Source organism: Limulus polyphemus, unplaced genomic scaffold (assembly GCF_000517525.1).
Source record: "Limulus polyphemus unplaced genomic scaffold, Limulus_polyphemus-2.1.2 Scaffold4355, whole genome shotgun sequence".
Lineage (NCBI taxonomy): Eukaryota > Metazoa > Arthropoda > Merostomata > Xiphosura > Limulidae > Limulus > Limulus polyphemus.
Genome location: NW_013669965.1, coordinates 7,927 through 22,098, shown reverse-complemented (window position 1 = coordinate 22,098; position 14,172 = coordinate 7,927). Strand labels below are relative to the sequence as shown.

Genomic DNA, 14,172 nt, shown 5'->3' with positions numbered 1-14,172 from the left:
GTCTTATATTCCGAAAAATATGGTAAACTTGTTATATCTTAGAATAATGTGAAATGTGCTATCGTATCATTTTGTTTGTTTGAAGTTAAGCAAAAAGCTATACAATGTGCTATTTGTTGCTCTGCCCACCACGAATATAGAAACCCGGTTTCTAGCGTTATACGTCCGAAAACATGCCGCTGTGCCACTAGAGGCGGGGGGCTGTCGTATCAAGAGTTTACTTCTAAATGTCCTTATCATGAAACTAAAAAGCTCTAACCATTAACGTGGCCCTGATGACCACGTGGTGACGAAGAGCCCTCTACACCTTCTTTGTAAGCCATTTACTTTATCAGTAACTCACGCTTTAAAAAGCTTAAAGAATAAGCTTTTATGGTTACTGCCAAAGGTTTCCAAGATAGGCCTCTATCTCGCTGGTCTACGGAAATGTATACGCGGATGTAATTGCATGTTCAGTGTGACAAAAGTAGTATCCAAATTGTATGCACATTGTATTAATGATTACACAGATAACTATAAGCAAAGCGTAAACGTAAGAACATGACTTATATCCATAAACTTATGGTGACTTCTGTTGGAGATGGTTAGCCAACCATTTTGCTATCCAATTATACAGAATAACAGGTTGGGAATCAAGATACTAAACAAAGGTTAAAACTGTACGAGTAATATCAAATATCTTATACGATTAAAGTATTCAAACAATGTTCTGGAATAGCTACGATAGTCGAACCAAACATTAACAATACAGTTATCGACGTTGATATCAATGTGCACGTAAAACCGAGTCTTTAGCCATACAGTTATGAACGTTGATATCAATGTGCACGTAAAACCGAGTGACGAGTCTGGTAATCCTGTTATTTTGTTAAAGGAGTCCGACAAAAGCCGACTAAGATTTCTCGGTATAAGCCACTTCTTGGATCAAGCGGTGTAAATGCGACTCCACGATACTTTTACAAGGACATCTACAGAAAGACTGTTACTGGTAATATCAACCTCAATTGCATACAATAACCGGGCTAAACAGCCAGGTCAGGTATTCCAAGGTTCAGACCTGCCCACCCCCGATTTAAAACTGCTACTCATAGAGAGGGGGCTATCAGTCAACAGTTCCCACCGCTTACACGGTTTTATCATTTCTTGATAATATTCTGGTATTTTAATTAAATAAATTGCAAAGAAACGTTAATATAATAAAAAAATATAGAGTGCGTGCTCTGAGAGAAATTAATTCATAAAATATTCCTTTTATTTTCCCTACTATTCCTATAGTTACATAATAGTTTGTTCAAACAAACTTAACTAAATACTATTTTTTTTTCATATTTCAATTCCCGAACAAGCTAAGCTGCCTAGTTAAGCCTTTTATCGCGACCGATTCCCTTCAGAAAGTTTCATTTCGAAGTCGTTCATCCGAAGACAATATCCCTTGGAGTAAATATGTATTATTGAACCATTGCATTAGCTTGAAATCTTGTTACAAAGATGCTACTAACTGATCACACCATGACGAGGCAGTTCTGCTTCGACAGTTTCTTAAAAGTTCTTTAGTTCCAATGGCTTTCTGTTACTACACAAATGAAAAGGTTATGAAGCACACCCCTGGAGCTTTCCTCTCGAGAGAAACATCTGTTTCGACATATTCATTCAATGAACAAAAAAAATTACCGTTCACTCCACAGAAATTATAATTATATCAGAGAAAATCGTTAAAGCGTGCTGTTTTTCCTTCAATTAAATGAAATTTAAAAATAAAAGAGCCATTTCTCTCTAAACACTAACAAAAAGAATGTAGCGAGAATACATTAAATAGCCAAAAGTTGACATGGCCCTAAACCTCATTTTCACTTCGACTACTAAAAAAAAAAAACATTGGGCTAATCTGTAGTATGTATTCAAGTACAAGTAGTATGTATCGCTTTATAACATGCAGAGAGTTCGGTGACAAAAATAAATTTACGGGAATTCTATAGTGAAAAGGCTTTTGGTGAAACGAACAACCTCATTAAAGAATACTCATACCGAGATAAATATAAACTACCACTCAATACCTCCTCCCCCCCTCTTTCCCAAGGGACTAGAGCTCCGACTGCTTTCCTATCGGCTTGAGTCTCTCCCTTTCATTTTGCTGTTGTTAACCGTACACTAGAGATTTTTCTTGTAGCTAGGATAGATAGTAAATTCAATATTTGTTGAGCAAAGACAGCCCAGTTAGGTGGATAGAGGACACGTTTTCTTATTGTCATAGATAAAACAATGACTGTTTTATCGATCACCGTATGCAGAGAGAAAATCTCCTACCCTCAATCGTACGTAATCCTACCCATTATAAAAAAAACCCTACTGTCTCTTAAAGAAATAAATAAAGATGTCACATTCTGTTGAGTATTAATACTAGATCATAACTATTAACAGTTGACCACCAATTTTTAATACTAGAACATAACTATTAACGGTTGACCACCAACTTTTAATACTAGATCATAACTATTAACGGTTGACCACCAACTTTTAATACTAGAACATAACTATTAACGGTTGACCACCAACATTATGCTTTAATAGACTACAATGCCTTCACACCAGGAAAATATTTTTTCTCTATCCATTAAAATGAAGAAAACAGATGGTTATTGAAATGTTGGTTAGTGGTGTTCTGTACATATTTCAGTTTATGTACGGTGTAATTAATTCTAACGGTGACAAACGAAAAACTACGAATCTACTGGATGATTGATTACGTAACCGTGTCTTACAATTATCATCAAATTATACAGCTTCCGATGTGGGATACCGGAAGATATTATCCAATACACAATTATAGATTAAAGCAAGATGATAATATTAAACCAGAGTTTAATATATCGTATTTATTAAAACATTAAATACACTTTCTTTACAAATTACAGATAAACGTAGAGATACAAAGAGGAAAAGTTTTTGTTATATTGTTTTACGAAGCGTTCAGGTGGTTTAATAACAGCCCTGTAAAATAATGAAAATGAGATTCTAGTATTCATATAATCATTCCTACCGGATCCAAGTAATATTAGCATTTACGATACTTATCCGTGCAGTACAACGTACATAATACAAATAAAACGCACTAACGATGCAGTCACTTAACGGTACGTTACAGATTCACGCTTGAATGATCTTAAATTTATTAACAGTTTCACACTACAATACTGTTTGAGGTATAGGAAACCGGCCTTGAATGATTTAAGTCACAGAACAGGAAGGAGGTGGTTGGGGGTGGTGGTAATAAAGGTGATCCTGTATGACTTAACTATGCAAGCGCCTATAATATCTTTTCAAGTAGAACCGAGAATTCACAAATTAAAGAGTTCTACATGGACAAAGAGGAACTATGGTAGTTAGGCCTCATTCAAGTGACTGAAATAATAACAGTTTTACTGAAATAGCTCTAATTGAATCACGGGCTTTTCCTTCAAACACCGTAATGTGACTCCTATACTATAATGTCCTAATGTTCTTAACTCTTCGTTTCTTTGCTGCCATCAACATCGTCGCAGGCTTTACATGTTCGAGCGCTCAGCAGCCATTTTTCACGCTTTACGCTTGCTTCTCCACAGAGAATTAGTGCGCGGAAAGCAATTCACTGTCATGTTAATAACCTAGTAGAATGCTGATTCACAGGAACTGGTTGGCACACCCGCTGCCGCCTTCTCACCTAGGGTTCTCGTAGCGCCATCTGTCCTTTTTATGAACAGGCCACGTGTACCACTACCATCACAGACGGCTGGGTTGATTGGTATTCTTACTAAACGTTGCACATCATACTCTGCATGCATCAAATGGGCTAATAATCATCCCTCAAGACTTGTTAGGGCCCTGTGACACTAATTTATTTACTTGAGGTCAGGGTTCAACCGCTAGTGAGTAATGCTTAGTTCACCATATTTACTTAACTTTTTACTCGGGCATCATGTCGAGTCGATTTCGCCCACGTGTTCGCGTACAGTGAAGCTAGATGAGGAAATAAAGTCAATCCGACACCTGTTAAGTAACCTTTAGTATCAAATGATTTTAAATGGACATCTAACGATTTGTTAATAATATAAAATGTAATGTGGAACAAAAACAAATACCATAACTTAATTACTTGCAAATGTTCAATTTAATGTCCATAAAAATACTAAAAAAAACTGTATTTAATAGCTCGTGAACTATTTATTTTCTCACCTGTTTATGCATTTCCACATTCAAACCATACGACATTTCATAGTACTAAAAGAATATAAAAGAGAAATGTTTTATAATTAGCTGTGAAACAAACAAAAAAAAAACGTTGGAGGAAAACACAGATTCATTCAATTCATAAACAAACCTTATAAATTTCTAAAAAAAATTATTATCATATATACAATTCATAAAAAAATTTGAATGACAAAAACAACAAGGAAAATTGTCTGCTAAACTTACAAACTGTTACTTTTTAACAGCAAAATTTGGATATCTCTATTCATCAGATCAAATTTATTTATTCTCATCCGCCTAGTAATTACATACTACTAAAAACTTACCAAAATTTGTAGCTGTATAATTTTGAAAATTTTTATGATATTCCTTAACCCTAACGTCAAATGTTTAGTTTTTTCATCAAAATTATTTTTTGTGCATTTTTATATAAAGAACTTTTACTTACCATAACATAATGTCTTTGCATCTCCGTTTTTTCACTGGCTAATTTTTCACACTCTAATTTCAAACTAAAAAAGAAAATAATGATATATTTTCTGTAACTCAGTGTTTTATCAGTGATCTTGTTTTTAATGGCACGATTTAAGTCACTATAAGAAATAAATAAAATTTCTGTAAAATACACATACACTAGACAAAATAAACTAATAAAAAAAAATTAAAATATATGATATCGTATTATTATTTTTTAAGTTCTTAAAACTTTTGGTATATTCTTCTTCAAAGTCAGTATGAAAACCCTACAATTCCCAGAAACCTAGTATTAACGCCAATATGTTCAAGCAGACAATCCACGAGTGTAATGAATATTTAAATACTCGACCACAGTGATACTAATTAAAATAATACAGTTACAACTTATTCAATTATTATTTAAATAATGATATATTCATTAATGACAATACAAATAACAAAGGTAAATGTATTTCACCAAACTGTTACCACGATATACCTGTGATATTGAGTTTGCAAAAAGCTGAATTCTTCCTTTACCCTATCGCACGAATCAGCAACAGTAAATTTAAAAGGCTGCCCAGCTTGAGGCGGGGGGCCCTGGAAAATGTAGAAAAAAAAGGAACACGGCAAAATTAACTATATGTTACCTAAAACTAAGTAATGAATTAAGTAAATTTTAACACAATAATCAAACTATCTCAATATCTAAACAACGACTTTGATTCACACTTTTTATTTAATCTCCTGTTTAATCGTGACTCAAATTGTAATTACTTTCCAAATACTGAGCCTGAAAGATTGTTGTTGTGTATCCGTAAAATGTAAACGACTGTACATTTTTTACCTGTAGGCTATGGCAATCATTAATTTCAACACGAAATTCACACTTTTTACAACACAAATAGATGTAAACAATCTCAGGTCATTTGAGTCACGTTTGACTACAGTTCAAGGTTGATTGATAAAATTAGCTAAGCCTAAGCTTATACTTCTTAACAGGCCTAGGCTAAAATAAGCACAACAACATAAGAAGACTAAAAGACATTACTGTAGTTATTTTGGGCCTATGCTATCGTAATTTTACCTTTGTCTTATTTTATCAAAAAATAACATGGATCAAACTGCCTACTAGTACGAGTACTACTAAAATGAGATAAGCCTAAGCTAACGCTCAAGAAACTGGCTATATTAAAAAAAACAATATGAAAATAATCTATCTAAGACAAAAAATAAACAAATATATTACATAAAAGATGTAAATATAGGGATATCACACATACCGCAACAGGAAGAGCTGCTGAGCTCACTGGGTGTCGAGCTGGATACATTCTGCTTAAAATACTACAGTCCAGTGTTAGAAATTAGGCTTAGCGCTTTATGCTGGTATACAAAGTACGTTTACGTCGATTCACTTAAACCACAAAAAAACACACAGACTGGCAGTTATTAATCCATTATTGAATACAGTTTGAGCAGGTTAAACCCCTTTTCTTCATCTAATTGCTTACAAATACACTAGCAAAAATTAAGTTGTTTAACTGAGATATACCTTTAAAAAATACGTTAATAATAAATAACTTTTATTTAAAAATACAGTTACACAAGTGCTGCGAATCGATGTTATGCACAGTCAACTTTTCAATCTCATACTCATGTTTAGAAACCTAATTTTTTCCCAATTTCATGATTTGATTATTATTCACACATCCGGTTTCACAGTAGGTAAAGCAAACACTTCATTGACATCGGCGTCAGCAATTGTTGATCCAATGAAGGTGGGTTTCTTCACGAATATTGTCAGTTTAACTAGTTAGTAAACCCTTAAAGAATTTAGTAATGAAAATAGAACGACTCAGGTCGACTTCATTTGCCCGAACAACGTTTAACCGTGTCAGCAACAGTACGAACGCAACAAAAACAACACAACTCTCTCTCCAACTGCAGAAGCTCTCGTCTCGATTCACCCGTAACGTGAAGCTCTGGGATAGGTAGACGCACTGTACACGCGGTTGAACAAGAACGATTGCGGATATTCGTTCCCCAAATACGGCACACTCAGATTGGCTTAATCAACAAACATGACTGTTCCCAGGCGTCACCCATAATACCACGTGGTATGGTCACCGACGAGTCGCCTATACATTCACAGAACCAATGATGGTGTAGCAATCAGATAACCGCGCCTCTATGAGCGCGCCTACCATGTAAAAGGATTTTGACATTTACGCATCAAAAACACGTGCAAGGAGGCTTAACTGCGTTCCAGCTGCTAATATGATTCAAACTTAGTAAGGAGACCAGTGAAGCGATCACCCCGAAGAGCAAGATAATTATACAGGGTTTAATGTTTCTTTTGACGAGCTCTTGAGCGAGTAGTGTTGATGTTGAACAAATGCTGGAAGGTTTGCTTGCTAAGACTGGTTTTTAATGTGGGCGTCCCTTTCACGTTCTCTCGCCTCGTAGACGAATTGCTGCTTTAAAAATATTACTTTGGAATAAGAACCCCCTAAAAGAGCCTTTTATTCAGTTGCTTGATAACATGCACCCATCTGTCCTACTTTGAGGCAGCGGTAGATAGTGGAATAAAGTCTACATAAAGGACAATTCTAATCAAAATAAACAGTTTCAGTTGTATAATTAGTGGTTCAGCTTTGCGACTAAGTGATTCAGCAGTTAGGTGTCAAATTACTTTCAGTAAAATAACGAGTTTTGAACTGAAACATCACTTTGGACGCAATAAATTATTTTAAATGGAGGGCTTTTCCCCTTCTTTCTTTCGGATTCTAAAAAAATACTTGCGTAAATAATTACAAGAAAAACACATTTTCCTCGAATATTTACAGGAAGTGAACTTCTTTGGTCACGAGATTGTGACTTATCTTTTCGAGAGGTCAGTGGATAAGGCTTCCAATTTGATACCCCTTTCATGGAGAGACCACAAGATACCCACTTAAATCCTATTACTCGTAGCACTCTGATAGGATCGGCCTTTTCTTTTTCATTCACGCTTTTTCCTGCTGTCGTTGATTTACTAGACCATTCCCAAAGGTGTATTATTGTAGGAATACAGAGGGCGGGAAAACCACGTGGGTTTGACAACCTCTTGTCAAACTTAAAGGCCTAATACTCACGCAAGGACATGTTTGATATTTGTTACCGACTTTCTTTGTAACAATGAGGCAACGGAAAGCCTTGAGCCTTGTAATTTTCGTACTAGATCAATAATACAGATACAATAGTAATGTATGATGCTTTTGTTTTAAGATAATTTTTAGTCATTTTGACCTACTAAACAAATAGTTTAGTAGTTCAAACTTCCATCATGTAAAGAATTATTAGGTATTTTGCAATAACTTCTGAATATACTACGTACGAATTAACTTTTTTTTTCTTCTATCATATTTTCGTGACAAAATTATTCAGAATTTAAATTCTATCGAAAATTTGTTTAATTCGGTTACGTAACAGATTGAATACAACTTTGCAAACAATTTACAACAGAAACTATATTCTGTGATGCACTATTTCTGCGTGTTTATTGTTATAATTTCAACTAGTTTTCGTTATAAACTCAATACACACACGCCTAAGTTTAGCCGTGTAAAGAGGAACTCCAGTGAGCCCAGTGTAAAATGTTATCTTTTATATCACTGTCTTTTAAAATGCTCTTGTCTGAGTTGTTATCTTGTGTCCTGAAAAGTGAATATAGCTACACGAAATGAATGAGAAAAAGATCAATATCAGACTCAAAACTGGTTCGTCTTAAATTTTGTTCTTTTCTCTTTATATCTCTCCTTTCTTCCTTTTTTTTCTCTTCACAATTGTACGAAAAATCAATACAGATATTATAACTGCCGACTCTACAATTTTTACTAAAACAGATATTTATCTAAGTCGGAATACTCTGAATTATTTCATGTTTTTTGGTTTTACTTTTCATTTGTACAAAACTCTTTATTCAGAAATGAAAAAGCAAATTACACTTACCAAACCTGCTCATTACGACGGATTTTTTTTTAAGGAGTCTTACATGCAGTACAATTACGTAAGCATCGAAATCAAACATGTAGGCAGAAAGGGGAGGGTAGATAAAAATGAACGTTTACATCAAACATTCTGCATCCACCTAATAATAACAGTATTTAAAAACAAAACTAAAAAAAACAACAAAAAACATCATTATTGTACACGCAAAGAAAGACCCTTATCCAGAGCCTCTCTAACTCACTGTTATGTGTTTACGGTTCATTAGCTACTGCCATGAATCTTGAAAGGTGGAGAATAACAGACAGGGAAACAGTAACACGTGACAGCTCTCTCTACATTAATTGAGAAGTCGAACAGGAATGCCAGACTTACTTGCGCTATATAAACAAAAAAGACTAGTTATTAGTGGGCTAACACAAGTTGGGTATTTCATTTTTAACAGCTCATCATTAACAGTTCCCTCTAGCGGTAGACTGTGCCATTACTAAAGTCATCTGGCCATAACCAAGAGTTAATGCTATGTAATCTACCATTCCCACTCTTCTGAGAAATGTATCCTAAAGATAACCTTCTTAAAAATAAGCCATAATCTGCACAGTATATCTGCTGAGCGTGGGAGAGACTAACAGAGTTGTTGTTGTTTTTCCCTTTGCTTCTTAATTGCACTATAATAATATAAAGTTAGTCATTTAGAAACTACGATCGGGATTCATTAGCCACTAAAAAAAAAAAATCTAAATTGGCCAGATCAGCATAGGGTGTGTATTATTGGATTTAACCACTGCTTAACGTAAGATTATATTATTATTAAGTACAACTTAATCGACGGCATTGCTTTAAAGTTTATTGTTAATTGAAATTTAGCAAATTATTATGGACTGTAATGTTGCATAAAATAATTTTAATGATATTCTACGTAATTTATAAAAAAGTAATCTTACACAACTAGCACCAGTACTTTTGTTACCGTAAGCTAAAACCTTTTCTTTGAATCATTGTTTGAGAATGTATTCATACCCAGTTAAGTTTATTTTTTCAAAGACGGCTTTTGTATCTACAAAATAAGGTCATGTAATTTTCGCGTATCTGCTATAAGTATAGTGTCCTTGGTGGATCAGCGGTAAGTTTACGAACTTACAACGTTAAAATTCGAGTTTCGATTCCAGCTATGGCCATAGCACTGAAAGTTCATTGTGTAATTTTACGCTCCACGACTAAACTCTTAATATAGAAATGCATTGGTGGCGCCATCTATTAATTTGTTTATGAGTTAAAGTAACATGCCCTGTAACCAGAACACTTTTAGAACAGAGACCTTCCTTCTTTAGGGGATAACCCGATCGCATTCGGAAGTCAAACCTTTTTTCTTCAACCTCCTTCCAAAAGCGCTAGAGTCATCGAGTTTTTTGTTTTGTAATTCTTTTAGTATTTGACTTGATTTCTTAGTATTATGACTGCAGCTCATGGTTAAAACTTTACAATTGTATATAAAGTTTTCTTTCAGTTTAATTAACGTAATACCTCATATTACCTGAACTCGTATTTTTACGGAATTGGAAACATCTTATAGCTTTGAGTTTCCTCAGGATCTCTAGCAGTATCAGATTAACGCATAGGCCATCTAGGGCTCGAGCCATACAGGGGTCCTGCTGGCCACCCAAGTAAAAAAGGTTCGTAAAAGTAGCAGAATAGCGCCAAAAGTAGGTTATTATTATTATTCCCAAATATTACGTGGGTCTAGGGCCCCCATTAAATGTTAATTCGGCCCTGATCATCTAGTAATATTTGTTTAATTAATCGTATATACGCTGATATTGAACCACGAGTGCTTTGAATAAATAATAAATGGTACACAACTACAATTGCCTTGAATATATAAGTAGGTATGTAATAATCTCAGATTTCTTGTTTTTAAGATCTATATATATATAATTGGATTCAACTTTATCAAAAGTCCAGCATGTAAACACATTCCAAATGTTTCCATTAATATTTTGTGTAATATATATATTCTTTAGTATAAGTTAAAAACAAGACTATATTAATAGTTCTTTTGTATGCACGAAAGAAATAAAAAAAAGAAAATATGCACGGAAGTTTGGCACTGGCATATATACTTATAGAGTCATATTCAAAAGGTTTCGTGTTAGTTCAGATAGACAAGCTTTTTAAATTATTCGTGCACACTCGTCTACAAAAAATTTAATTCGGTTACAGTACAAACAGCAACCATATTACCGACATTGTAAAGGTAAGCTTAGGCCTAATTGTATTGCATTGCTGAACCGCCACTGTAATGTCGTAAATGTACATGTTTGTTTTTGTAATACTGATAGGTATTATCACATTCTTCTTTTTTGAAACATGATTAAAAGTATTTATATATATTAAGTAACGATAGAACTTGAGAAATAACATAATCAATATTAACTTTTGACGAGAGCAAGCTCTGTACGTAGAGCGAAAGTAATACCTTACATGAAAACTATTTCAATGAGATAAACCTTAAAATGCTTAATAATTAAGTATTACTGCTTAATCACGTTCTCGCGTTATATAAAAATAATACCGGTGTGATTTCACGAACATTTTTGAAATTGTTTGTTTGATTGTTTGTGTTAAGCGCAAAGCTGGATAATGGGCTTTCTGCACTGTATCTACCGGGAGGAATCGAACCTCAGTTTTTAACATTATGACTCCTCAAGCTTACCGCTGAGCTACTGGTTGACCGCTGAAATTGATAAAATGGTGTTTATTTGTTGTTGTTTTTCTTTTTTTGGGGGGGAAGGGGGGTCGGCATTCAACCGTGACCCCAATCGTTTGGGTAACATTATATATATTTTACTAACTGTCTCACAATAAGCCAATGGTAAGTATACGGACTTACAACTTTAAAATCCTGGGTTCGATTCTCCCTTAATAGACAGATCGCAGACAGACTATTTGTAGTTTTAGGCTAAAACAAACAATTTTACTAACGATTTGATGAGTATATAGTTCATGATCATATGAAGTTATTTTTATTGCAGTAATGACGGACAGTCACAGAAACGTTGGTTAAAATGGAGTTATTTTTATTACAGTAATGATGGGCAGTCAGAGAAACGTATGAGCAATATCAGACCAATAACCTTTCAGAAATAAATATTGGTCTGCTTTGAAAAGTTACCTTATAAATAGCGTGTTGGAGTAGCTTCGCAATCGAGGGAATATTGTTTAAAGCCAACCCATTGAAGAAGATAATTATATGTTTACAATTTAGGCTATTAGTGTTAATAGGAACAATATATATATGTAGATAAAACTGCTTTAACTCATTATCGGTTTGTTTTATAATTATGCACAAAGCTACACAAGGGCTATCTGTGTGTGCTCTGCCCACCACGGATATCGAAACCCGGTTTCTAGCGTTGTAAGTCCGCAGACATACCGCTGTGCCACTGGGGGCCCTCATTATCGGAAACTGCTACTGTCTTCCAAAAAACTAATGACAAACGTTTACAGTCTGCTATAAAGTATAAAATTCTGAGAAAGTACACTGCTATGTATACATGGAAGTTTTTGTGAAGTTTCATATAACTTAAAACTACTCAAACAATTTTGATCAGTTTTGCATATACGTGCTTATAGAGAGTAATGGGAACTTGACCTAGTAAGCAGGTGGGTCGTAGCAGGCGTATAGCTAGTCAAATTTTTAGATATACTGTTACGTATCTGCTTGTTTGATTATTTCCTTAATTTCCGGTATAAATTCTTTCCGAGGAACTTCAGCGATACAAGTCCTTTCTTAATTAAAACTAGTTTATTCTTTCTCGATACAACTTTTTGTAATACACAGAATTTCCACAGTCACTTTAAACTTAACAACCTTTATAACACACGCTATAAATCGCAGTGATTCACACACTTTACTTACGGTGCCTACTATTCGCTTGACTCAGTTATCTGTCTCTTCAATCTATCTATATCTCTTCTATCGCTGGCTTTATTTGCCGGGCTTATATACTAAAAAAAGAGGGCGCCTGGCAAAAACTCGGAGATTCGCGGGATTCCTCGATAAGTCATGATCCTTCTAGAAACTCCAGCGCGCATGCTCCCAGCGTCGCGTGACTTCCGCTGTCGTAACAATACGTATAAACAATTGGTTGTACATAAGGGGAAAGTAATATAAAAAACTTAGTAATGTTTCGCTCTCGACGTTTCTCATGTTCCGTTATGAGAAACATACGACATACATACATAATGAAACAACGTCTTAAGGATAGGACTAATCTCATAGTACGCCATAAGGAAGATACGATATGTATACCTAATAAAACGTTTTAAAGATAGGCCTAATATCATATTACGCCATATGGAACTAACCCGAATGATTCATTAGTTATATTCCCTTTACTTCTGATCGCGACATTAACGTAAATCCATAGTACTATAATAGAGGGCGCTGAATTATTCGAACTACATAAAGAGCATACGACATGCAACATGATGAAACAACACCTTAAAGGTATTGGTGATAAAAATTACGCCTATCTGCAAATGTGTTTTTCTCTTTCCACATTCTTTAATTAGTTCATCACGGATTCCACATCAGAAATATGTTAGTTTTTCTTTATTTGCATAGAAATTTAAATGAAATTATGTCAACAACTTTATGCCGTGTTCCTCTTTTTCAAGCATAGGTTATACATATTTTATATTCACTACATACAAGTCACGGAAGATATATTGATCATTTATATTACAGGCAGATTTATGGTGCATAAATACGAATATAAGCTCTTAATTTTGTGCGTATTTATATTTTTGATATAAGGTGATTTCAATTTTCAATAGCTATTGCTTTTGATATCAAAGTCACTGTAGCGTGTGCGTCTTGTGTTTTTTTTTGTGGTCACATATTAATCTACCTTAAGTTGTAAAATCTCTTTTTTTTCATAATCTTATTTTAGTTCTCTAATGGGATTTAACGTTCCATTTTTTTTTCTCGTTCAAATAAGACTCACGCAACTCATTACCAATGCATTAAATGTTCACGGGTCACGTTCATCATGCATGAAAATCATTCACATTCATCATCTTTAGACATGAAGCGTTCCATGCAGTTAATATTTTAGTTTCTGACGGCACTAAAACGAGAAAAAAAAAACTCTTAAGAGACATTTACGATAAAGTGAATAATAACGTGTAAAGACATATCTATGTCTATATGTGCATTTTGCTTATTTTATAATAAATTATTGAGTTTTGTGGGTTTAATTTAGAAACCTAGTTTGATACCAACTGATTTAACACAAAAATTCATAATTTTTTTTTATAAGCTATTAAGTTTTTGTGGATGTTACTTTAGAAAATTAAATTGAATTATCTCATGATGTTAGAAAAACATGTTGGTTCAAGAAGTCTTGAGAGAATTGATAAAAAAAAACCCTATAACCCGAACGCTTTCGAAAGGTGGACCTTTCTTCTTCTTCTGAAAAAAGGTCCACCTTTCGAAAGCGT

The 14,172-nt window shown here is 34.2% G+C and overlaps 1 protein-coding gene across 1 annotated transcript in view; it reads right to left on the bottom strand.

Annotated features, from left to right (window-relative positions):
* Positions 1 to 6,695, bottom strand: part of LOC106471016 (transducin-like enhancer protein 4) — a 35,262-nt gene extending 28,567 nt beyond the window's left edge. The window contains exons 1-4 of the mRNA XM_022399646.1: positions 5,964 to 6,695; positions 5,180 to 5,280; positions 4,673 to 4,736; positions 4,210 to 4,254 (exon numbers count right to left, since the gene is read on the bottom strand). Of these exons, the coding sequence (XP_022255354.1) occupies positions 4,210 to 4,254; positions 4,673 to 4,736; positions 5,180 to 5,280; positions 5,964 to 6,011 (258 nt within the window). The 5' untranslated portion in view covers positions 6,012 to 6,695. The remainder of the gene's footprint in view (positions 1 to 4,209; positions 4,255 to 4,672; positions 4,737 to 5,179; positions 5,281 to 5,963) is intronic.
* Between the last annotated feature and the right edge of the window lie 7,477 nt (positions 6,696 to 14,172).